General features: G+C 32.2%; 4 protein-coding genes across 5 annotated transcripts; 3 read left to right on the top strand and 1 right to left on the bottom strand.

Moving 5' to 3' along the window:
* The first annotated feature begins 4,213 nt into the window (after positions 1–4,213).
* LOC102607798 (squamosa promoter-binding protein 1-like) lies at positions 4,214–6,221 on the top strand. The gene is made up of 2 exons (XM_006469829.4): positions 4,214–4,893; positions 5,654–6,221. The coding sequence occupies exons 1-2, from the start codon at positions 4,562–4,564 to the stop codon at positions 5,889–5,891; spliced, it is 570 nt and encodes a 189-aa protein (XP_006469892.1). The 5' UTR covers positions 4,214–4,561; the 3' UTR covers positions 5,892–6,221.
* Positions 6,222–13,236: 7,015 nt separating this feature from the next.
* On the top strand, positions 13,237–19,813 carry LOC102608198 (putative E3 ubiquitin-protein ligase RING1a). Of its 2 annotated transcripts, none has more exons than XM_006469831.4 (10): positions 13,237–13,670; positions 13,757–13,799; positions 15,611–15,669; positions 16,402–16,483; positions 16,630–16,750; positions 16,844–16,885; positions 17,837–18,373; positions 18,628–18,735; positions 18,983–19,150; positions 19,411–19,813. In XM_006469831.4, exons 1-10 carry the CDS (start codon positions 13,433–13,435, stop codon positions 19,441–19,443), a joined length of 1,431 nt encoding a protein of 476 aa, XP_006469894.1. In that variant the 5' UTR covers positions 13,237–13,432; the 3' UTR covers positions 19,444–19,813. The 2 variants fall into 2 exon arrangements, with proteins under 2 accessions (XP_006469894.1, XP_006469893.1); XM_006469830.4 differs by having other exon boundaries at positions 13,238–13,670; positions 18,968–19,150.
* Positions 19,814–19,963: 150 nt separating this feature from the next.
* Positions 19,964–24,838, bottom strand: LOC102608685 (protein TPX2). The gene is made up of 20 exons (XM_006469832.4): positions 24,393–24,838; positions 23,988–24,073; positions 23,759–23,893; positions 23,606–23,676; positions 23,294–23,506; positions 23,017–23,116; positions 22,804–22,914; positions 22,608–22,724; positions 22,343–22,495; positions 22,194–22,256; positions 22,019–22,099; positions 21,777–21,935; positions 21,554–21,685; positions 21,386–21,466; positions 21,195–21,314; positions 20,933–21,099; positions 20,742–20,850; positions 20,610–20,669; positions 20,412–20,506; positions 19,964–20,313 (listed from the first exon to the last, which is right to left on the bottom strand). Exons 1-20 carry the CDS (start codon positions 24,562–24,564, stop codon positions 20,205–20,207), a joined length of 2,334 nt encoding a protein of 777 aa, XP_006469895.1. The 5' UTR covers positions 24,565–24,838; the 3' UTR covers positions 19,964–20,204.
* A 464-nt stretch (positions 24,839–25,302) lies between these two features.
* On the top strand, positions 25,303–25,955 carry LOC107175824 (non-specific lipid-transfer protein 13-like). The gene is made up of 2 exons (XM_015527602.2): positions 25,303–25,687; positions 25,810–25,955. Exons 1-2 carry the CDS (start codon positions 25,383–25,385, stop codon positions 25,820–25,822), a joined length of 318 nt encoding a protein of 105 aa, XP_015383088.2. The 5' UTR covers positions 25,303–25,382; the 3' UTR covers positions 25,823–25,955.
* The last annotated feature ends 1,103 nt before the right edge of the window (positions 25,956–27,058 follow it).

The following is a 27,058-nucleotide window of genomic DNA, read 5'->3' as shown; positions in this document are numbered from 1 at the left end:
TTTTAGTAACTTGTAATAACCCAATCACCATGAATTTTATTCTTATTTTCACTCTAATGGTAATAATCATTCATAAGTGGACCACCACAACAATAACACAACCTCCGCTAATAATAATTTTTATTGTACAAAAGCCCAATTCATTTTATTTTCTACCACATTTGATTTTTTTTCTCCTCTAAACATCATAATAATGGTCAGCGAATGTGATTCTAATTTTTTGGAAAACTTTGTTTAATTTTATGTCATTTACTAATTGATGAATATTTGTTTGATAACATAAGCTGGTTTTTAATTAAAATTGAAAGTAAATAATAAAAAATTGATGGATTCGATATTAACTGTCGTTGAAGGCTTCTAGGGTAAAAAAATTTGTTGAAGGCTTTTCAGCCCATCATTGGGCTAGAAGACCAGTAACAACAGTCAAAAAACAACGATCAATTATTTACTTATTTATACTTGAGAAGTGGTAATTTTATTTTATAATAGTTGTGACTTGTGAGTAGTTCAACACAAATGAATCTTTGAACTTAGGATGCGTTTGATACACTTGATTATATTCTATTATATTATATTAAGTTATAATGAAATATTATGTTTCATGTAGTATAGATTATATTATATAAAATGATATTTTTATTTTAATATTCATATTAAATCAATAATTAAGGTTCATTTATATTTTATTACTATTTATATTCAATTAATAATTAAAAAAATAATTTTCACTATTGGCCATTCCAATCCACAGCTTGCCGTCGTATAGTATCATTTGGACTATATGTTGGTAGAATCAAAATTTGTATTATCGGGACTATATGTTGGTGCAACTCTTATTAACAAAGGAATTTTCATTCACTTCAGATCAACAGTCAAAATTTTAGTTTTCAAATTTTTATCATAAATTAATAGCAAACGGAAATAAGAATTCTAATAGTACCATATTTTAGTGCAAAACTAATATTATGTGGCGGCCTTGGGCTCCCCTCAAATTGTTGTTGGCAGTTTATTAACACCAGCGGTAGCATATTTAAGTTTTTAATTTTAATTAATATTATATATTTTTATTTAACTTCTATTAATTTAATTAAAGAATTAAAAAATTAAAGTGAACAATGTCGTATTACACAAACTCAACCCCTTCGTCTTTCTTTAATATGGCAGTGTTCGTATTATGTGAATAGAAAGATTTACTAAATATGGGACTGCATTACATTAACTAAAACAATCCCATATAATATGGCGTGCCACGTACTATTAAATATCACCTTATCCTTCCAAAGTCATTGTGACATCAATGTTTGACTACACATTTTCACTAATGTGTCATTTTTGCATTGATTTCGACCCTAAGAAAACTTACAACATATGTAAATGTGAGATTATGTGTATTCTAACAAGCAATTAGGGAAAAAAAATGTGAAGTTCATTCTAACCAAATTAAGGTGGTGTAGTTTTTTTTTTTTATTTGAAACCTGAATGGATTTAAATTAGTCTGAATAGTAAATAGAGTTAAATGTTTGAATTTGAAAAACTTTTGTTGTTTAAATATTTGATAATAACTACTAAGTTATTCTTTTTTTAAATTAAAAAGTCTAAAAACTAGTACTTTTAAATTTGTTCCGTACAAATTTTTAAAGTTGAATAAATAATAAACATCTCAACGAATATAAATAAGATAATATTTTATCATAATATAAATAATGTTTAAATGAATATAACCATTTAGTATTCTAAATTAGAACATATTAATCAATTTTATTATAGTTTATATTTATAATATGAACTACTCATAAAAAATTGTAAAGATAAATCATACTAATTTGAAGAATATAAAAAATAAAAATAATATTAATTTACTACTATATTATCGTAAGTTATGGAGATGAATAATAATGTTTGATTTTGGTAATGATGAAAATAAATTAATTAGATAGGGGTGTTTTAAAAATATCTTTTAATGATGTCATTTAGACTTTTTTTTATTAAATAAAAAGCTAAAAAAATTAACTTAATGATGAAAATTTTTCATCAAATTGAAAAAGTAAATAGAATTTATGATTTAACTGATTGAAATTAAGTCAAATTAAGTCATTAAGTTAAAAGAACACCTATTCTAAAAAACAAATCTATCTAATTTTCTTGAAATTTTCTTCTCACTGTTTTTCTTTTGTCTTTCACCCTTATATGCCATATCAAGCCACCATGGTGTCCATGACTCCTTATTTATGTTTTGTTAAGAAAAATACTCGCAAGAAATATTCTTTTTGTGGAACTCTTTTCATTTCTTTTTTTTTCCTTTTTCAGTTGGTATTTTTTTGTCCTTTTACAGTGGATAAAAGTAGTTTTTAATTTTTTTTTTTTTTGTCCTTTTACATTGGATTTATAAATTCAAAATTTTAGTAGTCTCTATCCGCAAAATTTCGGTTGCGATGGTTGTGTTGATGTGACCATTACCAATTTACCATTACAAAATTTGTTAACGGTGGGGTGATAAATAAGAAAGAGGCAACATAAGAATATCAGATAGATTCCTAACAACTATTGTGGGGTTGGTAGTTAATTGACCTGGATTGACTTGACGCTCAGGTCATAGATTTGATTCAATTTTAATTTATTCATGTTGTTTATTTATCTTTAGTGTAAAAATGTAAGATTTCATTTCATCAATTTATTACTGTAATAAATTATTAAAAAGATGATATTAAATATTTATCTATATTTCAAATCGATTATAATAAAAAAAATAAATGTTTATTTCAAATCTATTATTTTACCACAAAAAAAAAGTCTAATTAAACTCTCACAATTCGGTTTTGGCACACGTCAATCGGGTCGAATCATGACCTGAGACTTGAGAGTCAAGTCAATCGGGGTCAAGCAATTGCGGACCCCACGCCGGTAATTAGGACGGGACAGGGGACCCCGTTTTCTTAAACCATCCACTTCTCTGAACGTCGCCACGTTTCGCATTAACATTAGCTTAAACCAACAAAGTTCAAATCAAAGTCAAACTATCCGGCCGAGCCATCCAAATTAACCAGTCTCTTCCGACCACGTCACTATCTTCGCGTATCGCTCCCACCCACTGGATAGCTTCCCCATGCAGAGTATCAATAATTATTCAATGCGGTGGGTACCAAGCGACATACTGGGCACAGCTAATTAAATAACGTGACTGCCGTGCGTGAGAGTTGCGAAAGGATTTTTGCTTAAAATTTCCGCAACTGATTAAATTAAATTAAATTAAATAGAATGAATTGATTAACAAAAAAGGAGAGGAATGGAAGTCAATTTTTCAATACAATGGATCTATCAATTAGTCTATTATTATTAGTCCAAATCTCGATTGAGGTCCTATATGTCAATTTTTTTTCTAAAATATAAATGAAATTCATTAGATACAGTAAATTTTAGATTATTTTTTGCATTAATCAATTATTTTTAATCGCTTTTCTTATTTTTAAATTTTTTTAATTACTCTTATATTTATTAAAAGATAATAAAAAAATTGTAATGGGTTGCTGAATCTTTTTTTTGTCTTCTTAATAAAAATGAAGAATAAGTCAAAAAATTTAAAAATAAATTAATCCTTATATTTACAAAGAAAGAAAATTGTGGATCAGAAAAAAGGTAATTGGTTGAATGTAGAGTAGTAGACAAGCTCATATGCATATATAAATAAATGTAGAAAGGCCGAGTGGTTGAGCTACTGACCTCACAACTTACAAGGTTTAAACCTCCAAAAAAATATTATGGGAGTTAAAATATTTATAAGAGTGGAGTGGAGAAATCTCTTGTCTGTGTGAATTATTTGTACTTTATAAAATTTAATATAATAATATAAATTTTATTTATATATATTTAATTATAAATATTAATTTAATTTTTACTATAATAACAATTATAAATATATATATATATATATATATATATATATAATACAATAATTGATGTGTAATCAGTATAAAAAAAAATATAGTACTAATGGGCGGCTTTTTTTTAACAAAGGAAAAGTTATGTGGGAGAAAAAAAAGGAAAAAGAAAAAAGAACAAAAACGCAGAACCGAACACGCGTTCACATAACAACAATGGCGTAGGGGCCATAAGGCCCACCATTCACGAGAAAAATGGCCAGCAGCCCCAACCCCCAAGCTCGCCCGGGTTCCCTCCCTCTTATTCAAGAAAAATAAAATAAAAACAAAATAAAATCTATGTTAACAATTTCTTCACCTCTCATCTCATGTCATGTACAACAACCCAAAAAAAAAAAAAAAAACAGGACAGCACACAGACAGACAGCCAAAATAAGAAAGGGAGGAAAAAAAAAAAAGAATGGAGCTTTTGTTGTGGTCCTCATTCATTACTCGTTCTTCTTCTCTCTCTTTTCAAATTCCAATTTCTTTTAGTTCAAGTTCAAACCCATTGCTCTTCTTTCACTTTCTGGGACTCTTTTGTATTTCACCAGTAGTGTATTGCTCTCTTTTCACTTTCTGGAACTCTTTTGTATTTCACCAGTAGTGTATAGTGTTAAGTATTTTTCATACCAGTCTTGAAACTTATGGATGCAAAAAGGAAGAACAAGATGGTAAAAGTTTTGAAAAAGGAGGAGGCGACGGCGGCTTTTGTGGATTCAGATGATGATGATGATGGTGGTGAATATGACCTCTGCCCGCAAGAAGAAGGTGATGATAATAGGAACAGTGGTAGTAAGAAAAAGAAAGGGTCAAGTGGTGGCAGCGGGTTGAGGAGTTGTCAAGTGGACAAGTGTGCGGCTGATCTGAGTGATGCAAAGCAGTACCACAGGAGGCATAAAGTGTGTGAGGTTCATGCCAAAGCTCAGGTTGTGCTTATGGGTGGAATGAGGCAGAGGTTTTGTCAGCAATGTAGCAGGTTTCAATTACCCCTATGCTCTGTTTCTTGTCATTTTCACTTGACTATATATATATATATTGGCAAGAATTGTTCATGTTCCAGTGGTTGTTGTTTTCAATTTCCTATCACTTGTATTTTGTGTATGAGGTGAATTTTTAAGATGAAAGAGATTGAGGTAGGAGATAATAGTTTCGGGAACCAAGGAAAGTGCTTGCTAAAGATTAGGTTATTGCCGTTTGTTATCTTTTCTGTCTTTTATGCATCTTAAGATTTTTGGATAATACTCCTAATACATCTTCAGACCCAAAAAAAACTCTCTACTCACATGATTAGCTTATACTGAAAGCAGTAACTTAATCTTTAGTTAGTAAATTGATGAGTTTGATAGTATGTTTGAATTGAGTGATTCTATCCGTATGCAATTATTCTTAATGGTGTCTTTTAGTGTTTACAGCACGATGATTCCGTGATCTTGTTTAATCTGGTCATGTGTGATTTGGATTTTAGTGTATGTGTCTTCTGTGCAAGTTGAAATTTTTATTATAATGTATAATTGGAATCAATCCAATTTTGAGCAGCTAGCTTTATAATTCCACTATTAGATACCTTTTAAATCTTTTCCAAAAAGGGAAAAAAAAAAACATTGTATAAGGGCACATTGCTTGTTGCTTAACATTGTTATGCTGCTTCTGATATCTTTCTCCTGGACCATCAAGAAACAAGTAGTGGAACTTTATTTGTTGCTCTGATTATTATGATTGGGAATGTTGTGGAGCAGATTCCATGAGCTATCAGAATTTGATGAAACCAAACGAAGTTGTCGCAGGCGTTTGGCTGGACATAATGAACGAAGAAGGAAGAATGCGGCTGAATCTAATGGGGAAGGTTCGAGCTGCAAAGGAACAGGGACAGGTACGCAGTTGAAGGATTTGGTCTGCGGGAAGCTTGACGACAAGGGAAGAATCAAAATATCTATCCAAGAAAATGCCACTTGCAAACATTTCCAGATCAGATAACTGTTCTGAAGCATGCTCTCTCTCTTCTGTCATCCTAGGAACATAGCAGCCGTTGCCCTGCTATTAAATTTCATGTTCTTATTGAAGATTTGTAGTATTTAAGCGAAACACAAGAGCCATAGGATTTGTGGAACATCAATTTTCATAGTGTTAGGGTTTCTAGCTGATTGCAGCCCTAGGTATTTACCATGCTGTAGCTGAGTCATTTAACTCGGTTCTGCTGCTACGATAGTATATCATTGCTTGTACTTCCTTCGTCCATGTTAAGTGCTTTACTCACTATGTTATCCCATGAGAATTGATTTATAAAGGCTATTGTGTTGGAAGCAACAGGCTGTGCATGCACGAGTGAGTGTTACAGAATCTTCTCAAAGGTTAGCTTATGCTCAAGCATTCTTGCTGGTTTTGGTTAACACTAGCTATCATCTCATGCCTTTAGCCGTTCATATAAGCATTTATATAAATCAATAATTTATACAAAATGTAAATTTTCCATGGCTTATGTCTCCCTTTCATTTTTTCATGTCAATGTAAGTGCAACGTTCAAACTGCTCAGCATACAGGAATCTACAACTCTCCAGTGACTCTCAGTTTTGATTATCTTTCTCAGCGGCACTCTTATGTTCATGGCTCTTTCTACTGCTAAGCAATCTTTTACATCTTTCTTTCTTCAATTTTTTTCTTTAGATTACACATTCGTTTTTGCCATGTGACAACCTGATTCTGGTTTTGTCTGTAAGTTGTGGTTCTAAGAAATGCGTGCACCGAAATTCATGCCATAGATCATTCTATAATCCCATAGGCCGCAGCACAGACATGGCGAATCCAATGTCATGTTGGCACTAAGTTCAGCAAGCTGAAGAAGCCAGCAATGGCTCTTATAGAGCATTAATGTCAGGTGTAAATATATGTATATATTGGACATTTTCAAAATTGCATCTTCTGCATTTGCTACCAGATGCATGATTCTTATAAGCGCACCCAATAATCATTCATTCTTGTTACTTGTTAGTGCAAACAGAAATTTATTTGATGGTGTTTTATATATCTCACAAGGTAAACGCTACCTTACAAATTTTGTATTTTCTATCGTTTTGTAAATGTTTCCATTACATTTACAAACTTGTTCTTTGTGATCAAAACCTGGGATGTGTCATGAAAATTTGCAGTTGGTAACAATTTTTTTTTCGGTTGTAATTTGTAACATACAATAATTGCAAGTTAGATGCATTCAATTTATAATTTGTTTTCGATTTTTTTTTCAAAAAAAATTATGCTTCAATCTATTGATCTTCAACTAAGGATATACTGTGACATTAAATCCAGACAATTAGCACAGGTCGACGTTCGTGGGGTATGGACCAGTTTGGGATTGCAGTTGCTGGTTAAATAAGTTGCTTCTATTATGTGGATGCAATAAGTTGATTAAAAAAGTAGCTTGGTGTTTAGTAAACTGTGTTGTTGCGATTGCTGTGAATTTGAAAAGCAATGCACATGTGTTTGGTAAATTTTATTACAAATTTGTTATTTTATCATATGATGACCAAAATACATATAAGTTTAAATTTTTTTTTTAAAGTATATTTAATAATGTTTAGACATGCCTTCTTCTTTTTAAAACACATAAAAAAAACTTAAAATATGATAAAAATTCATATTAATTTATAATTCAGATAAATAAAAATGTGATATGCATTACTTTACCATTAAACTTGTTGCAATAAATACTAAGACTATAAAAAAATATAAATAGATTGAATGTTAAAAAGTCGTGGTTATGAAATTGATTTTAAAAGTTATGGATAATTTTCATGTGAAATTGTTCGTAATTAAAAAAAATTATATAATTATATGCAAGTCATTTTTTTATCTTATAATAGAAAATACAAGTATAATATAAAAAATATGAACTTACTAGATCAAAATTTTGATATTGGAGAGAATATATAGTAGTTGTTGTGGTAATATGATATTTAATGGCTTATTTATTAGAGTATATGGAAAAATATAACATAATTATTTTTGTTAAAATAATAATGTGGTAGCTTATTTAATAAACTACTTATGAAAAACAACCATTTACCCGCTTTTAAAAATTAATTTCAAAATGAAGAAAATTACGAAATAAGTAGCTTTTATAACATTTACCAAACACTACTTTTGTCACAGATTATAAAATAAGTAGCTTATTGAGTTTCAACATCAATCACAAACGAGACCTATATATATATAGCTTGGAAATGTACCCCTAATAAATATTAGAGATTTATTTAACACCTAATGTTTTAATAGGATAAATTAAAAGATAAGAAAAAAAAATACACTCCAATATAGTGAGGTGTGTGTATTTTTACTATCCTTTTAATCTCTTACTTTAATAAACTAAAAGATGTGACTATTTACACTTTAAAAATTATTCTGAATAATTTAATTTTAATAAAAATATATATCATAAAAATTACTATTAAGAACAATTTATTATAAGTCGATGTTATATAATTATTTTGAACACCCATATAACACACTCCTTATTGAACATATAATTCTCATATCTTAAACACTAAAACTTTTATATATTTCCAACATCTTAATTAATATTTAGATGAAAGATGAAGAAATTAATTTCAGAAAATTTTTAACTACAAAATTGGTGTGATACTTTTTAGTTTTAAAAAATAAAACGAGACAAAAATACTGTAAAGTTTTTTTTTTTTGGGCTTTAGCCCCTCTTCTCCATCTCTTATCTTCTTCTCCTACTTCTTTTTCTTTTTTTTTAGTATTTATGGATTTATTATTATTATTATTATTATTATTATTATTATTATTATTATTATTATTATTATTATTATTATTATGTTCTCATTACAAGTTATTTCGAGTGTAAAATTCAATACCGAACATAAATAAACAAAAAATCAATAACTAAAATTATGTTAAATAATTTATTTACAACTTGAGTTTGTTATATTGTAGTAAGTATATGCTAAATCTCTTAAAATTAGTGTGCTGAATTGTTTTATTTCTCTTTTAAGTAATCAAAGTTAAGTAAAATTATTAAAGTCGAGATATTTTTGAAATTTTAAGGAGTGTACAAAGCAATACTTAATTTTTATAATTAGTGTATGAGTGTGCAAAATAATAAAACATTCAAAGTAATATTTAGAGTACAAAATTCCAAACAGCGTCACCCTTGAAGGATCTCTTTTTAGATAATGATTCTATATTTAGAAAGTAATTTTTTAATAAGGTATCTCTAACTTTATTAAAGTAAGAGACATGTGTCTTTGTTATCTTTTATCTTGACCCATACCATATTAAGGTAAGAGAACCATTACTAGAAAGAAACTATAAGTATGGAGTAAATACTCGTTTAGTCTCTATAATTTGATGTAAATACTCATTTAGTTTATATATTTTCAAAATTATTTCAAAACACCTTTGCAATTAAATACGTTACACTTTTACCCTTACATTTATTTTTCTTTTACAATAATAATATTCCAACAATATTCTTGACATTAATTTATTTATCTATAAAAAATTTAATTAGCAAATAACTAATAACTATTTATTAGTAAACTAATCAATAAATATTGGTGAGAAAGATTTTTGTACCTGTGTAATAAATCTTAAAAATAATTATTTAAAAGTAAACTAATATCAACCAATTTTAAATAATGTTTAATGTGCTTACAATAATCTTACTAATAATTATTTTATGGAAAATTCATTTACCAGTTAATTTTAAAAGTAAAATAATGATATAAAAGTTTGAGTAAATTTTTATGTTACTTGTAAAGGTTATTTTGATAAATTATCATTTTTTTCTTTTCATCAATATCCCTAAGAATATTTTTCCAAGGGTATTATTGTAGAAGGAAAGAAAACAAGAGTAGGATTTTAATATATTTAGCAGCAATAAAGTATTTTTTAAAAAATATATGGACTAAATAGACATTTAATTCAAAATATAGGAACAAAATAAGTATATATATAGTAATTCTCAGATGCGATCGTCCTTTTTTTTTTTTTTTATACGAACATGCTATTAAGTCAATATAGACATGCTATTAAACCACACACCTTTATATTTTTTTTACATTAACTCAATTAAATCATATAATTTATCAGCAGATTCATATTAGAAAAATGAGAACAACTGCTAGGTTTTCAATTAGAGATCCCTGACTATAGAAAAATTAGGAATAAGTTCAAACACAAAAAACAAAAGTTTTAATACACTACAGGATAAAATAAATTGTATTGAAATCTGTATATATTTTTTTATCTTTTAACTTGTTGCTAATTTTAATATGGTCAGAGATCTCTCATTGCTCTATATCCTCACTTTATTAAAGTGGGAACATAATTAAAATACAAAAAGTACATATTTCAATATATTAAAAAGTTTTTTTGTTTGTTAATGTATTAAAAGCTATATTTTTTATTTTTTTTGTTTGTTAATGTATTAAAAGCTGTATTTTTTATTTGTTATGGCATCCTTATTTTGTTAAAATAAGAATATTCTCACTATAAAATGATTATATATGTACGGGTTCTTTTATTTTATTTATTGTGGATATGTTATTATAGTGTACTTGCATTAACTCTATTAAATCACAAAATTTTATAGTGTGGCCGGATAAAAAAAAAATGAGGTTGTCCGCACTATATACATGTGTGTGTGTGCGCGCGCGCGTGTTTTGTGATAGAGAAGAGATGTGACTTACAGAACTATTTTTTCATTGGCAGGCATGCAAGAAATGAAGAAATGACCAACGAGTTGATGGAAACGAATAAATGGCTAGTTGATGAAAATGAAATTCTTTTACGGTAGAGATAATGCCTGAACATGCACTCTTTAATTAGAATTTATAATATATAATAATTATCCGCATCTCCAGATGCCATTGTTTGACTTAAACTTCATTTAACAAAATGCTTTTAAATGTTTAAAGAAAAAAAAAATGTGGGTTCACTGGACGAACATGATTGACTGTACACGTGAACCACATTTGACAGCTTGCATGTTTCCTTCGATATTATTTTTTAGCAAATAGACGGTGTTTTTTTGTAATCAACTCGATAGATGCGTTAACATTTTAATTGCATTAATTTCCTCAAAAAAGTGAAAATTACTTTCCTCAATCTTGCTTTTGCCCTTTTCTTTTTTCTTTTTTCCTTCTAAAATTCCTCTTTTTCTTTTTTAAGAGTGATGATACAGTCACAAACTCTTGTATAAATTTATTTTATATAAATTGATGTAATATTAATTCATTAGTTGAATAAAAATATAAAATAATAAAAACAAATCATGTGGGTTAAGTGATATTTAATTCAAACAATCTTATCACGCCACATCAGTTTATACAAAATAAAATTATATAAAAATTTGTAGCTATACCATTACTCTTTTTTTAATACATTTAACTTAAAACCAAAAAAAAAAAAATCCTGTAATCTTTGCTAAAAATATATATATTGTTTATACTTCAGCGTGGAGTGGTATCTCCCACTAATGAAAAAAATTATGGCATCTCATCATAATGTAAAAGAATATGTCACAAAGATATGATCGAAAAATCGAGAAAGATAAGAAATAGTTTTGATTTACTATTTTTAGATTAAAAAAGCTAATTTGAGAAAAATATAATAATTTGAGCTGAGGCCTAAGTTTGAGTTCTCAAAATTTTAAAATGATAAAATAAATTCTTACTAAATTCATATTCTAATATATGAGAACCTCTCAATTAAATACCGCATCTTATTTTGAATATGATCTCATTGCAATGTATTACCTCACAAAATTTTCTCAATTACGTACGCAAATAAATTTATTAGCAATCTAATATGCTTTTATTATAATATACTAGTATTACCATCAGAATCATCAAGAGTTCAAACTTTTTATAATTTTAGCACATTATAAAACTTATCAGATATATTTAATTTGCATTAAATAAAGACAATATCTATATATAGTGTGCTATATTAACTTTTCTCTATGGTAGGGAAAAAATGAGGATTTTACACCTTGCTAATGGCCTTAGTGGTAAACTCCCAATATATGTATTTGAATTGCATGCATAATTGCATTGAATGAAAAAAAATAAATAAATAACAATATGTTAATAATATAGAGAATTTATAATAATAAATTAAAGATATATCCTATTTAAAAATCAAAAGTAAAATAAATTAGTCATTCGACCTTTGGCTGAACTAGGAGTGTTCGTGGATCGGATTTTACGGATTGGACATCAATTCATATTCGATCCACGATTTTACGGATTATAAATTTTCAATCCAATTCAATTCAATCCACAGATCGGTGAAATTCAATCCAAATTCAATCCATGTCTGTGAATCGGATGCGGATTTGACCCAATCCATATCTAATTCACCATTTTGCGGATTAGTTTACGGACTGAAAATTTTTAATTCTGTCCAATACACAAATTAACTAAATAAAAAAATTAATATAAAAATAATTTTACTATCGATCAAATTTAAAATTAAATAAGATTTAAATAAAATTAATTGTTTAAATAAAGCTTGATAATACATTTAAAGTTTCAAAATATAGCACATAAAAAAAAACTCATTTGTTTAGATCAATATATGGAAATTAATAATTTAGGAAACTATATTTGTTTACTTAATTATTTTTTATTTTATATTATTATCATATAAGATATAATATAGTATTAATGTCACTATATTTTAACTTATTTATTTACTTGTAAGTACTAATGTCATATTTACAAGTTTTAATTTTTAATTAAATAAATATTTTTTATTTTTTTGTGGACTTGTGGATTTCTGCGGATTTACAGAAGTAGATCCATATCCAATCCACCGATTGCGAATTATCAAATTTTCAATCTAATCCAACCGGGATCAGATTTTTACGGATCAAATTTTTACGGATTAGATAGATTGAGCATATCAGATCTGATTCTGAACACCCCTAAGCTTGCAGATTGAATTTTTATGAATCAAACGGATTGAGCGGATCAGATCGGATTCTGAACACCCCTTAGGCTAAATGGTGGCTTGCTACTCTCACATTTTCAAGTTTAAAAAAAAATATAGAATTAAATTTTTTCTTCAATTAAAATAATTTAAGGGAGACAAATATCTTTTAAAGTGCGGGCAAAAAATCTAGATTGTACTTCATAAAATTTAATTAAAATAGTCCTAATAATTATACGTATAATATCAGTAATAAAAATAAAATTGTAACAACTGGGGGTTGGAAATGACAAAAGTAACCAAAGAAGAGAGAGAGAGACAGAAGGCCGGCCACCAAAGCCAACAAGTGCTTCTTATAGTTGCCGCAACATCTGATTCTGCTGCTGCTTTCTCCAAACTCCAAGACCAAAACACACACGAAAAAAAGGAAATAATTTTTTATTTAATTAAATTAAATAATTAAAAAAAGAAAAGAAAAGAAAAGCTCATAAATCTCTTGCCATCTCTTGCTTTGGTGCTTCGGCTTTGTCTTGTCTCGTGCAAATCTTTCATCATTACCAATATCAATGCCTGCACAGAAGCGGTCGTTGCAAGAAAGTCATCACGCCAACAACGGTGAACAGCTACAAGGAGAAGAACAACAACGGCAAGACTCTTTTCAACAGAGCCACGCCAAGCAATCTCGACATGAACGACAACAGCTAGAGCTTCAACAAAATGAACAGCAGCAGCTTGAAGAAGATCAGAAAGACGACGAAGAAGTGGAAGGTGAAGGGGATGAAGAAGATGAGGAAAATGAAGATGGTAACGTTCCTTTGTTTCTGTTTACACGTGTATGTAAATGGGATGTGAAGTTTGATTGATTGAATTGATTGCATTTCTTTTTGCAGATTCTGAGGGACCTTCATCTGACACTTCAGGAGAAAAACCCGAGTATATACACTCTCTCTCTTTTGTTAAAGCTTCTTTGTTTTTTACATTTTCCTTATTTTGTTAGCTTATCAATGAGTTTTTGGCATCTGGGTCTGTTAGATTTCGCTCTTTCAACGAGTGTTTATTCTCTTCTGGGTTGCAGTTCAAATACGTTTCTTGCAAATTGGCTCTTGATGGGTTCCTTTTGTTTCTGTGAAGAGATTACTGTCTGGGTTTATGTTTTTGCTCTTCTTGGGTCAGTGCCCGCCAGTTTATTGCATGGAGCCATCTGTGTCGAGTAACTGGCTATTTACATGCATGAAAACTCATTTGTTGTTATTCTTTTCAGGCGTTTTTACCTGTATATAATATGAACTGATATATTGTAGTAGGTGGATTAATTGGTTGTCAGAAACATTTCACATGCACCAACTAGCTTAAGAAGATTGTAAAAGTTTGAATGTCTCTAATACTGGTGTTAATAGTCTTTTTCTATTCTAGCAAGGCTAACAACATCTGTTAAGGCAGCTATAATTTCACTTATTGAATTAAACTGAATATATATTTGCCAAACTGCTGTGGGGAACTCCTTTCCCATCTTCTATCTGGTATTCTAATATTGTTTTTGTGCTATACTTATTGATAATCTTGTATGTAAAAACACTACTTCTGCCCTGCTTTCTACTTGCTTGTTCGTTAACGAAATATAATGATACTTGCATTCTTAAGAGCCTATTATGTTTTTGTATGTCAACTGCTTAGCCTTGTATCTGGTGAGACTGTTGACTACCAGTATCCATGTCAGGATGCAAACATGTTTTAAGGGCTGATATGAATATCTGTTAGAATTATGTAGTAGTATGCAGTTCTGTTTCAAAAGTTTGTCTGAGCATTTTGCTAATAGAAAATATGTCAAGGCTAGTCAGCTTTGATTATTTTCTATGAGGTTGAGGATGATGGTGCCTTGATTCTAGAAACAATGAGAAAGATATTAGCAAAGTTATCATACTGGTGAAAACCACTGATTTATCCTTTAAGGAGCCTTAAAAATGTCTGGGCAATTATTACTGATGCATATATGAAGATGTTTTATCCTGCTGTTTTACTTTCTGATTGTGGATCAGAGAAGATTCTTCTTTACACTGTAAACTGGGCATAAGTACAATGTTGGAGAATCACCTTGAAAGTTGATCATTGAATTCCTTGTAGTATCTTTGGCTGGCACTAGCATTCAACTCGTATGGCTTAAAGTTTGTCACTGCTTGCAAGAATCAATTCTAATTCAATAAAATATTACTTCCTTATATTCCAAGTAGTTGCTTAGAATTTTTTTGTTTGATCATTGGCTTCTTATGCTAGTTATGGCCTTAATTTTGTGCTGATTATAATATACATACTGCTCTCATTGTCTTTAAGCTGCTGGGTTGACTGATGTCAAGGGTGAAAACAATAAGCCCTCTTCGATAACTGTTTCTCATTAAGATTTCAGTAAGACACTGAATAGAGGGAAAATACCTAAGAAATCTAGGTTGGGATCTTAAATGTGCATGAAGGGTTAGGTGGCTGACAAATGTTGGCCTTATATATCTATATCTATATCTATATCTATATATATTTTTTTGTTGAACAATAATATGTGTTTCCTATCAATGAAGTCTTACCATGAAGTTTAAATCTATTGATAACTAGTTGATTGCTTCTGTACTTTATGGCTATAGCCAAGATAACATCGTCATTTATCAATTTAGCAGTTTGTTTGAATTGTTACTATAATTGGAATTGTCAATGGCCAAGTACAATATTCCACTTAAGTTTTCTGGTTTCTTTTGCAGATTTGTTTTTGTTGAACTTCCAGAAATTCGTAAGGATGTACAATGTCCAATTTGTCTAGGTACTTTCTGCTTTGCACCATCTGAAACTTTTCTTCCTTTCCTTTTTGGCCTTATTCTTCAACATGCTCTTTTTATTATTAAAAAAAAAAAAACTTAGCCGGCTCTAATTAATTCCTATTCAAGAGGCTATTTGGGATTGCTCAATTCAGTCCAATACAATGTTCTCCCAGTTATACTAATGATGATATGTTTGTCAATTTAGTAAATTACTAATCTAGTGAAGTGGCATCCTTCAACGTTCGGAAACTGGCTCTAACTTTTAAATAATGGTTTTGAAACTTGCAAAAGAAAACTTTAGTTAAAAAGCATGACCTTGACCAAATTGAATTGTCGGAGAACAATGGAATAGCTACCTCAGATAATTGAATTGAGGTAACTTAATATGAGTGAAATACTTTGATAAAATAATTCTACAAATTGAATTGAATGCTATGATGCTATCATGTTGGCTGATTCAATCATCATTGCTGTAGTATTTGAGATCTTGAGTTAAAAGTGATATTACCTGGGAGGAATGCAGGGTGCTGCCTTAGTTTAATGGGTTATTTTAATTTTCAAAATGTGTCAACTTAAGCAAAGCTTTTATTGAAACAGAAAACAAAGATGCCCGAGAAAGGCAGGAGCATTGTGCCAGCATATAAGTAGAACATTGATAAAGTTGAGAATCTTTTGGGAGTCTTAACTTTTATTGTACAGGCTAAGGATATAATTTTCATTTTTTCCCTGTACAGGGATTATAAAAAAAACACGAACTGTAATGGAATGCCTGCACCGCTTTTGCAGGGAATGCATAGACAAGTCAATGCGACTAGGGTATGTGACAACATTGGCCATATTATTGTTAAATATTCTGTGTTCATGCCTTTGTCCCAGCTAATTGTATCAGTGACTCAAAATTTATGATTCTGTAGATTATTTGTTAATTGAATTTTTGTACTTAAATTGACATTCAACTGCAGGAACAATGAGTGTCCTGCTTGCCGCACACACTGTGCCAGTCGACGTTCTTTGAGAGATGACCCAAACTACGATGCCCTAATTTCTGCTCTATATCCAGACATTGATAAATATGAGGAAGAGGTATGAATTTCCTTCATTATTTATTTACTTGTTCAGATTTAGTTTATGGTGTTTTTGCATATGGCAAACTAATTTGCTGAGTATTGTCCTCAGGAATTGGCTTTTCATGAAGAAGAAAGGACTCGGAATAAGCAGGTTGGATGACAAATTACAAATGATTTCTGTGTGCTTGCCAATCTCTGTATTTATGTTTTTGTTGCTCTGTTTAAATGCATGATTCATGTTCAAACTTAGGTTTAAATAATTCTAACGCAGGGAAGCATTCATCAAAAACCGATTTTGATATCTTTTCATGAAGATCTTTGACACATGCTTGGAGTAACACACATCCTGTGAATATTGTCGTATCACCCCATGATTATGCTCCTTAATTTAAGATCATTAAAGCATTTATGATAATCATCACTGGCATTTGTGCTGCTTGCTTTAGGCTGGAAAATTTTGATTTCGAAATTTGGTTGTACTGTTTTCTTGTGACATGGATGCTTAACTCTCAAAATTTGTTGTTATACTGCCACTGCCACTGCTACTATTACAGCCGCAAATAATCCCAACCATTCAAATTCAGCTGGGCCGTAGCTTGCCTTTTTTCTTTTTTTTTGGGGGGGGGAGGGGGTTCTGAAAGCAAGCTTAGATATTCGGGTAAGAGTGTTTAAGGTCAATGAAATAAAGCCAACTTTCGTTGACAAGCTCAATGAGAAACAATCCATGCCTATTGACCTGCTTGAAGGATTCACTAATTGCTTGGCTATGAGCTTTTGTCAACCATGGTGACCACTGAACATCACAACTGTGCGTTAATGAGACGAAGGTAGCATGTAATGGTGGAATTTTATGCTTGTGAGGTAAGCATGAATAGCGTAATATACTCACATCCACTTGATTACTTGTCAGTTCATTAATGGCCCTAAGTCCTGAGTCATACATTTCTGAGCATTTTTAGTTAGTCACTAGTTGGAATTTCATTCAGATTTCATTTTCGCTAGCTCTGCCAAGGGGAGATTTAACTTAAAACCTTGCTTGATGAGAATGGGTGTATGTTGGTTTTCTTGTTCTTATATGTTGTTTATCTGATTTATTCAACAGATTCAAGCATCAATTGCCAAAATATTTCAACGACAATCAGAAGCACTAGTTAAGAGACGCACACCTGGTAAAGATACAGTGAGCCCATTTATGACAAGACCGCAGCGGAATCCTCGTACTGCTCATTTGAGAAGGAGAAGAAACAGCCGTGGCACTGAACATCAGGGATCTGAAGACAATGAGGATGAAAATGATGATAACGGAGGCAAAGATTCCTCTTCTAATGATGAACGCTCAGCAGAAGTCAGGCCGAGAAGGCGTAAAAGAAGGTCAGGAATTCGGTCATCCCAGCCTTCTTCATCGGCCGCAAACTCAGATGGCGGATGCATTGAAAATGATTTAGAAGTGGGTAGAGAAAGCAGAGGAATTTCTCCTGGGCTTGTTTGGAACCCAGAAATGCTTGCTTGGGGCAGGGGTGGTACTAGGAGTAACACACGGCATGGCAGTGCTAGTGGCTGCAATATTAAGAGCTCGCGCAGCACTCGCCTAAATAAGCTTGTAGAATATCTCCGGAGCTTGCAGGAAAATAACGATGAGGTATGATTGGCTGCTGTTGGACTGTTTATTGAGTAAAATTATGTCAATCATGGTTCGTACAAACCACAATTGGAATTATCGTTGCTGAAGAGTACTTTCAAGAGGTGATGAAAAATTGGTGATGCAATGAAATCTATCTTTTATTTATCTTTCATAAGCATTGCAATGGCCTGATCTAATTAATTCATTGGTTCCTTCACCAGTCAGTGGGCACATCCTCTCAAATTAAATCCTCCATTTCCCCTTTCTTGCAGTTAGATGTTCGTCTCATGCTTGTTTCTGCGGATACCCAATGTGCACCAAGTTTGCAGCAACCTTACCTTTGTTGTCAACCTAGTTTGTCAGTTAAACAGCTATGCGAAGTGAGATTTCTCTCCTACTATAATTTTTAACTGTGCTATTTTAGAGAAGTAACATGTCAGGTCTTTTGAATTTGTACGAGTTTTGAGCTTGTCCAAATTATGATCTGACCTGAACCTATGCAATATATTGCACTTGGTACACTGCTCTATCTTTCTCTGTATATAATGAAATTTTAAGATTTTTTCATGTCTTCTTTGGTGCTTTATCTAAATTTGTAGTGTATATATGTAGTATGTCTCGCTCCAGACACCTTTGCAAGCTGAAGAAGTTGAAATATTAATGGTGAAAGAGCGGCTTGACGCCAAAGGCAACCAGTCCACGCCAATTCCTACAACAGATCAGCTGCAAATTTTGGAAGGTCAAGAAACTTTGGCAGGGCTTAGAGTCAATCACACTTCCAATACAGATCATTTGGTGAGCATGAATTGATTGTAATTAATTTCTCAGAAAAACTCCACACTAAATATTTGGACTTGTTTTAAAATGCGGTAACTCCACTATTTTGACTTCACTATTAAATTTAAAGTAATTGATTGGTTGCCACTGTACTTTATATTCTGCTGTGAAGCAAATTCTTTGTGCTTAACTTCATTTTCTCAGAAATGCCTTACATGATAGTTTCTTATTGGCTCATAGTGCACCAACTAATTTTATCTTTTCTTACCTCATTGCAGATACTAGCATATAGGCAGAAGCAGAGTAGGTAGCAGCAAAATTTTTCAGAAGTTGTGGTTGCTCTTAAAATGCCACTTGTTACTTGTGAAGTGGGAGCTTTCATGGTTCATTCCGTTTTCTCCTATGAGAATATTTGTGAATGGAATTTTCACGTGGCTGGAATTCTTCTGATGTTCACTATATCTCAGGAATTTAAAAAGGGACTTATGTGTTATATGTGTTCCCGTAGTGAGTCAAGTTCTGTGCATCAAGAAGCAACCATTGTTAATTTTTCACTTTTCTCTCCTCCCATCAAACACTTGTTACTTCCGTTTGAAGTATTGTGCAAAACATCCATGATTTTTATTTGTGAAGTGGGTTATGTGTTCTGTGCATCAAGAAGCAACCATTGTTAATTTTTCACTTTTCTCTCCTCCCATGTGCTGTGAATACATTTGAAGTTCACTATATCTCAGCAGTTCAGGTTCAAGAGTTCTTGAACAAGCGAACCAAATCTTTATTTGGTCCGTTTTCTCCTATGAGAATATATTTGTGAATGGAATTCTTCTGATGTGCATGGGAAAGCAGGAATTTAAAAAGGGACCAATGTTCTGTTCCCGTAGCAAGTCACTGTTCAAGAACCAATGTTATTTTTCACTTCTCTCTCCTCCCATCACCACTATGGACATAAAAGAATTTCATAATCCCTAAAACAAATACAGTAGCTGTGCTGTGAATACATTTAAAGTTCACTATATCTCTGTAGAGGTTCAAGAGTTCTTGAACAAGCCAACCAAATTTTTCATCAACCTCATCACCTATGGGCAGTGGCGCTGGAAATTGCACCCAGAAATTTTCTTCTCTCTTTTCTCTGGAGCACACGCAACTGTGGTGACTTTGCCTTCGTGATTTCTCTAGTTGACCTATTATGTGGAGCAAAGATCATCCATCAGTCAAAAAACTGAGAAAGAAAGAAGAATAACGGCTTACTAAAACATGTGTCAAAAATCTGAATTTTTACTTTTGTGGGCAAAAGGGATTGTCGAATTTGGGGAGAGGCCTAGCATGTGGAACCATCGTCCTTCTCAACTGTTTCAATGCTTTTTCTTCCTCCATCTACAATGTTTTTGTATAACACAAATCAAAGTCATCATATAATCATCAGAACAAAAATGGTAAATTGAAAAATGTGTCAGAATGGTATCAGAATGTCACATACCATTCTTGCAGCCTCGCTTTCCTCTCTATACCTTTTGTACATCATTTCCTTTTCTTTAATCTGTACAAGTTTAAAACAAAACACTCGTTGAACAAGAATATCTTTTAGCTATAAAATATAATTCATTTTTACCTTCTGATCAAACTCTGCTCTCTCCTCGGCTCGGTGGTCCAGATTAAGGTTAAATTCCTTGACTGCTGTCAGGGGTTTTCGTACTTTCTCTGGAACTGGAATTGGGTCTCTACAAGACAAAGCCATATGATATAAGGAACCGATTTATGTTCTCTTCAGCATAGTGCATCATACGCAACAATTTAACCTACTCTTTCATAACTGGCTGTGCCTTGAATTTTCTCATCTCAGCCTTTTCCTTCTCCTTCCTCCACCGCTCCTCCATTTCCCTCTGCATTTCCTCCTCATGTCTGACCAGACTCTCCAATTGAAATGGTTCTGGTCTCGTGCATTGCTTCAGCTCTGGCTTTGGTGGAATCTGCATTTATAGAAGGATTGGTAATAAGTATAACACTAACATGCACAAAATGCTCGTAACTAAATTTGATATGAAAAATAAGTAAATTTCTTTACCACTGGAAAGTCAGTCGTATAGGGATATGGATTAGCCTTTGGAAGTCTGGCTCTTTCCTCTTCCAACTGTTTTTGCACAAGTTCCATCACAAATTTCTTCTCTTTCTCTGCTCCTCTTACCTGCAGCAAGTCATTAAAATAGCAAATAAGAATGTGGTCAGGGATAATAAGATTGTGCAAGTGGAACAAACCTCAGTAAATAGATGGAATGGATTTGGCTTTGTATTTCTTGGAAGTGGCTTCTCATGTCCAGGTTCTGAATTCAAAGAGAGCTGGAAAAGAAAAACAAATTAAAAATTAAAATAACAACAAAAACTCACTTTTTAATGCGCTAGGTAAAAGTAAAGTCGATAAATTACCTTTTCAAATGACTCAAAGATAGAACTTGGTAATGGAATCCTCTCATTGATACTGAAATGGAATTCTTGGGGCCTGGTCGCATGTTTCTTTTCTGTACATGAAATCCCCAGTTCCCCTTTACTTTCAAAGATCTACAAAAGAATTTTTTGTTAATTGAATTTAGAAGAGGGACAATGGTCCAAAAAGAATTTCTTTCCATTCATTGAAAATGTGGAAACACACCTTTCTATTAAGTGGCCTAGCCTTAAATTTAGGGGCTTTTTCAAGTTCCTCTTGCTCAAGTTCGGCGGAACTTTTAACCTTTGGTGGACGGGCTCTCAATAATGTTTGGAGTACAGGGCTTTTAGGTTCAGTAAGGCACCATGGTTTCCACTGATTTTCCTGTTAAGATGAAGAAAAAAAAGGGTCAGTGAGTGAACTAAATCAGTTAATTAGTTCTGTAATGGCATCAGTATATTCCTTACCTGACGAGAAACTTCTGTTGAAGCTACCGAAGATGTTTCAGCATGTTGATTAGCCCTTGCCATTGTCTCTAAATGAAATTCCTGCAAAATTAATCAAATGAAACTCCAAATGAGAGACTACCCCCTATTATTACAACAAATTTTTCATCATTGGTCATTCCTCAATATAGCTTACCCGAAATTCAGGTGGCTGTGGTGCACTTCTGGGTACAGCAGGTAACATTGGAGCTTCAAGAATCTGTGTAGAGAAGTACATGCCACATGTTAAGGACCAATCCAGTTTAGGTGAGATTTATGGGGGAACTATGTAAGTAGAAAATATACCTTCTTGTTCAGTGGGCGAGCTTTGAACTTGGGAATCTTTGCCATCATCTCTTCTTCAAGTTCCGCTGTACTCTTAACCCTGACTGACCGGACCCTCTGAGATGTTTCCAGTTCGGGTTCCTTAGGTCTTGTCAATGTGAGTTTAGGCTTCCCCTGGATAAACCAGAAGCGAAAAAAGGGGTGAAAAACTCAAGAAGAAAGAAGAAATGCAAGGAAAAACAGGCTTCAACTGCAATTAAGAAAAAACGAGATTCCTTCTGTTTACATGTGAGAGTGAAGTATTTTGTGGCAGTGACAAGTCTCTAGTACTAGAATTAAACTTCTGCATCATCTCAGCCATTGAGACAAATGGTGCAGCTGGTTCCCGTTCTCGAACATAAACCTTCAAAATAAGCGAGTTTCAGTGAGAAGTGTGACGCCAGAGAGTTGAAAATGCAAAAGGGTTGTGGAAAATAACAAACCTTTCTCTCATCTCTGCGAGTTTTAGCAGTCGAAGTGCATAAACTGGAACTGTTATTAGCAAGACCCAGTTTGGACTTGTGGGGTAAAATTTGGGGTTTGACATTAAGAATCTGAGATTTTTTTGGGAAACAGACAGGAAAAAGAACAGTTCAGATAAAGCTCAACAGAAACAATAATAATAAAGGAGATGCCAAAAAACAGTAATGGGAAACCTGTCTAGATCTTCCTCCGTCAAGCTTTTGCCTCTTGATGGCTTGGTTTTCTAGAGCAAAGTTAGTAGGAGTTCCAGCAATCTTTTTCATAATAGCATCTCTAAAATGAGAATTGAGACAAAATAAGTAAAATAACATACAATCAAATAGAAAAGGAATTTAAAAACCAAAGAGAAAAAGAACAAGTTTTGGTTTTCTTATGCAGCTCTTCTATCTTATACTTGCAATAATCAGTCCACAAATGAATTAAGCAGTAAGTCTAAATATAGATCCCAACCTCTTAGCTTGTGATGACTGCAATTGATTTTTTGGCTTTAGTGCCGATGGATTTTTAATCAGACTCGCTATCTTCTTGGCCGTCTGCTGCTTCTTGGCATCAGTTACTCCTTTACCAGAATTGATCATTGATTTTGGGGTGCATACTTCACTTCCTACTTGGACAGAGGCTTTACCCTTCTCTTTATCACCAGCAACTGGTTCTATGATCACACTGGAAGAGAAAAAGAACTGAGTTTTGATTTACTTATGCAGCTCTTCTATCTTATAGTTGCAATAATCAGTCTTGATAGATAAACCATTAGCAACAAACCTTCCATTATCTTGAGTACATTTACTGTCCCCTATATGTTCTTCACTGGTGGTATCCTTATCAGCAGAAAGCTGAAAGAAACTGAATTGTGAGAAAGATAGCAAAAACAAGAACAATAAGGCATTTTGAACCAAAAAAAAAAAAGTAAATTACCAAGTGTCCACTTTTCTCTTCTGTTGCTTCACTGGGTGTCACTTCAACTTTCCTTGTTTCAGCCGAAACGAGCTCCGATGGATGCTTCATTTCTTTGGAACAATCAGTGGATGTTGAGTCTGATGATTCCGAGGCCTGAAAAAGAATAAAGCGAAAGAAATTACACACACCAGAATTAGAATATCCAAGATCGAAATCCCAAAAATTGAGGATAAAAGAGAACCTTCACCTTCTGAATTTGGTCGGCTGCCTCACTAAAATTGCATAAGCTTTCAACCTTGAAGGATCTTTCTGCTTTAATTCTAGGCATAAAAGCTGCATGGATGCATAATAACAAATCAAGCAAACTGTAATTAATCCTAAATTGAGTACCATTAAAATCTAGAGAACTTTAATTAGAACACTCCTTTCTCAATTCTTCCAATCAGTTCAAAAATCCATGAGGCAAAATCAACCCATAACTCTGCTTGGATGATAAGAAAATTCGAAACATCAATTGAGTTGAGATCCGATACTACTACAAAACCCTAACTTGAAATACGTTTCAAGATTCTGATCCACAGAAAACCTAAACCCTTACTTTCTTGATCTAAATGCTTCAAGAGAAATCAATCAAAGAAAAAGAATAACGTACGAGACGGCGCGTAGCTTAGAGCGGACTCGAACCAGAGCTCGGCCTTCTGCATTTCTTCCTCGGACTCTTCTTTTGTGAAATCAAAAAACCGCGGCGCCGAGAACTCGTACGCGTCGTCGATCATAGCCATCGTCGTCATTGTCGTACCCGCTGGTTCCTCTGCAACCGACATGGCGGATTAATTGCGATAGGCTCTTATTGGAGATAGAGAGAGGCTTGGGGGAATCTGATATCGTGTTTAGAGAGAGATGATATGAAGAAAAAATGAATGGGGAGTTGGGGGCCGGAAAGAAGTATAACGTTAAGATCTCCAACGGTCAAAAGTTTTGAATTTGGGCTGGGAGTGCAACGGAAACAGTTCGTTTCTGTTCTGTGTTTTTCTAACGGCTATATTCTGTGTCCGAAGTCCTAACCACCCCAAAACGCCGTCGTTTGTTTTGGTTGGTTATATTGTTTAATCACTTTCTCATACGCTCCTTTAATGTGACCGTGACGACAACACACATGCACATAATACTTCCTCTTAGAAATTGAAACAAGTAATAACTTGTTAACTGAACCTTCTCAAATGCTGCAGCATGAAATTCTCATGGCAAGTACCCTAATCCAATTGCCATCAACTTATTGCAACACGAAATTCTCAAATGCGGGTATTCTTATTTTTTTAATTGCAAACGCACTATTAAATTACGTGATTTAATATGTACTTTAATAGAGTCAGTTTTCAATTCATTATAAAACTATACGATTTAATAATATAAATGTATTTATTTTATTAAATCACATGATTCAACAATGTGTCTGTATAAAAAAAAAAAAATCACCCGCATAAAAGGACACTTTATATATATATATATATATATATATACTCATCATCACAAAGCACACATGCAGATGCGTCAATTAATGGCTGGTGGCGGTCGCCAATTTATTGGGTTTACAATAATCATTTTCCTCTTATTATTAGCTTCAGAATCATCAGCAATAATAATGGGTGAAGATGAATACATCGAGAGCAAGCAGGGTTGTGAGTATGTGTTTACGGCATTTCCTTATTGCTTGGAGTTTCTGACAGGTTTGTACTACAAGCCGTCGCGAAAGTGCTGCAACCACATCAAGAAACTAAACATGATAGCAAAGCACAGAAAGGGTAATGCACAGAGGTTCTGCTATTGCATCGAGGCCATGGTGAGGGGAACTCAACCTCCTTTGCTCGCTTCGCGTATCCAACAACTTCCCATCACATGCAACACTTCTCTCAGTTTCCCCATCTCTGCAAGCATGGATTGCTCCCAGTAACAACAGCTTTCATCTCTCTTTTTTTTTTTTAAAATTTCATCTCTTTTTTCTACTCACTAATTAATTAATTAATTGAACTAACTACCTAATATGTCATTAATTAATCAATTAACTGCAGGGTAACGAGTTGAAATTTGTAGCAGCTTAACTTCTCCGACGTCTATTTATATATATATTGCAGGGTAACGGGTTGAATTTCGCTTATTTAATTATACGTTAAATAAACTTTATTATTATTCATTGTTATTATTATTGATTATGGACTGTTGTTTTAATACTTTAATAGTGGATTTATCGATTGATAATTAAAATAGAGAATGATAATGAAAATAAGTTATTTACTTTAATTATAAAAATTAGAATTAGAATAAACTGCATTTTTATTATTATTATTATTATTATTATTATTATTATTGTTATTGTTGTTGTTATCGTTTCGCCACAAATTATACAGCATAAAAATACAATAACAGAAAGTGTATACATGGGGCATAGTATATATTTAAGTTATGAATCTGAAGGTTAATTAATTTTTAATTATATATAACTGGATGATCATGATCAACTTAATTTATATGTGATCGATGTAATTATAGCAATATACGATATACTGAAACCAAATTGATGCAGCTGGAGGAAGAGGATGCCATGGAATCAATCAACAAGAGTTATAAGAAGGCCGCCTGTTTTGAATCGTGGGAAAATATTTAAGCTGGTCTTCTTCATTAATCATCAGTCAAATATGCTTCGGACAATTACCGTAAAATTATAAGTATTTATTAAACACTTCAGTCTTGTAATTTAAAACCACCAATCGAAGCTTCAAACTGCTACTTACGCGTATGTTGTGATTATTTTTTCAAAAATGGTTTTCTAAGTATTCAACTTGATCTAGATGCAGGTTTACTATATCAATGTTTTTGTGTACATGTAATTTCTAGAAAAAAGACACACACACACACACACACATATATATATTTCTTTGAAATGATCAAGTAGAGCCACAACCATAAAAACACTACAAATTGAGAGTGTATGATATTATAGACGAAGGTGACGAAACTTTCAATTTACGTAATTTAGTTACTAATTTTTGCTTTTTTTTTCTTCTTATTTAGGTTTTTCCGTCAAAGTGAGTTGTACTTATTGCAGGCTTCTTTTTTTGTTTTAAATGCGGATTTGTTATTAAGTTATAAATTTAATAGAGTCAGTATTTAATTCATTAGTAAACCATATAACTTAATACTTAATAGCATGTCCATACAAAGAAAAAAAAAAAAAAAAAGAAAAAAGGGAGCTCCCACACCTGAGAATTTTTATGTATCGCTAATCTAAGAGTGCTACTGTAAAGTGCTTTAATTTCTTAC

The sequence above is a fragment of the Citrus sinensis genome, chromosome 2, assembly GCF_022201045.2.
Source record: "Citrus sinensis cultivar Valencia sweet orange chromosome 2, DVS_A1.0, whole genome shotgun sequence".
Taxonomy (NCBI): Eukaryota; Viridiplantae; Streptophyta; class Magnoliopsida; order Sapindales; family Rutaceae; genus Citrus; species Citrus sinensis.
This window is presented reverse-complemented; position numbering and strand designations above follow the sequence as displayed.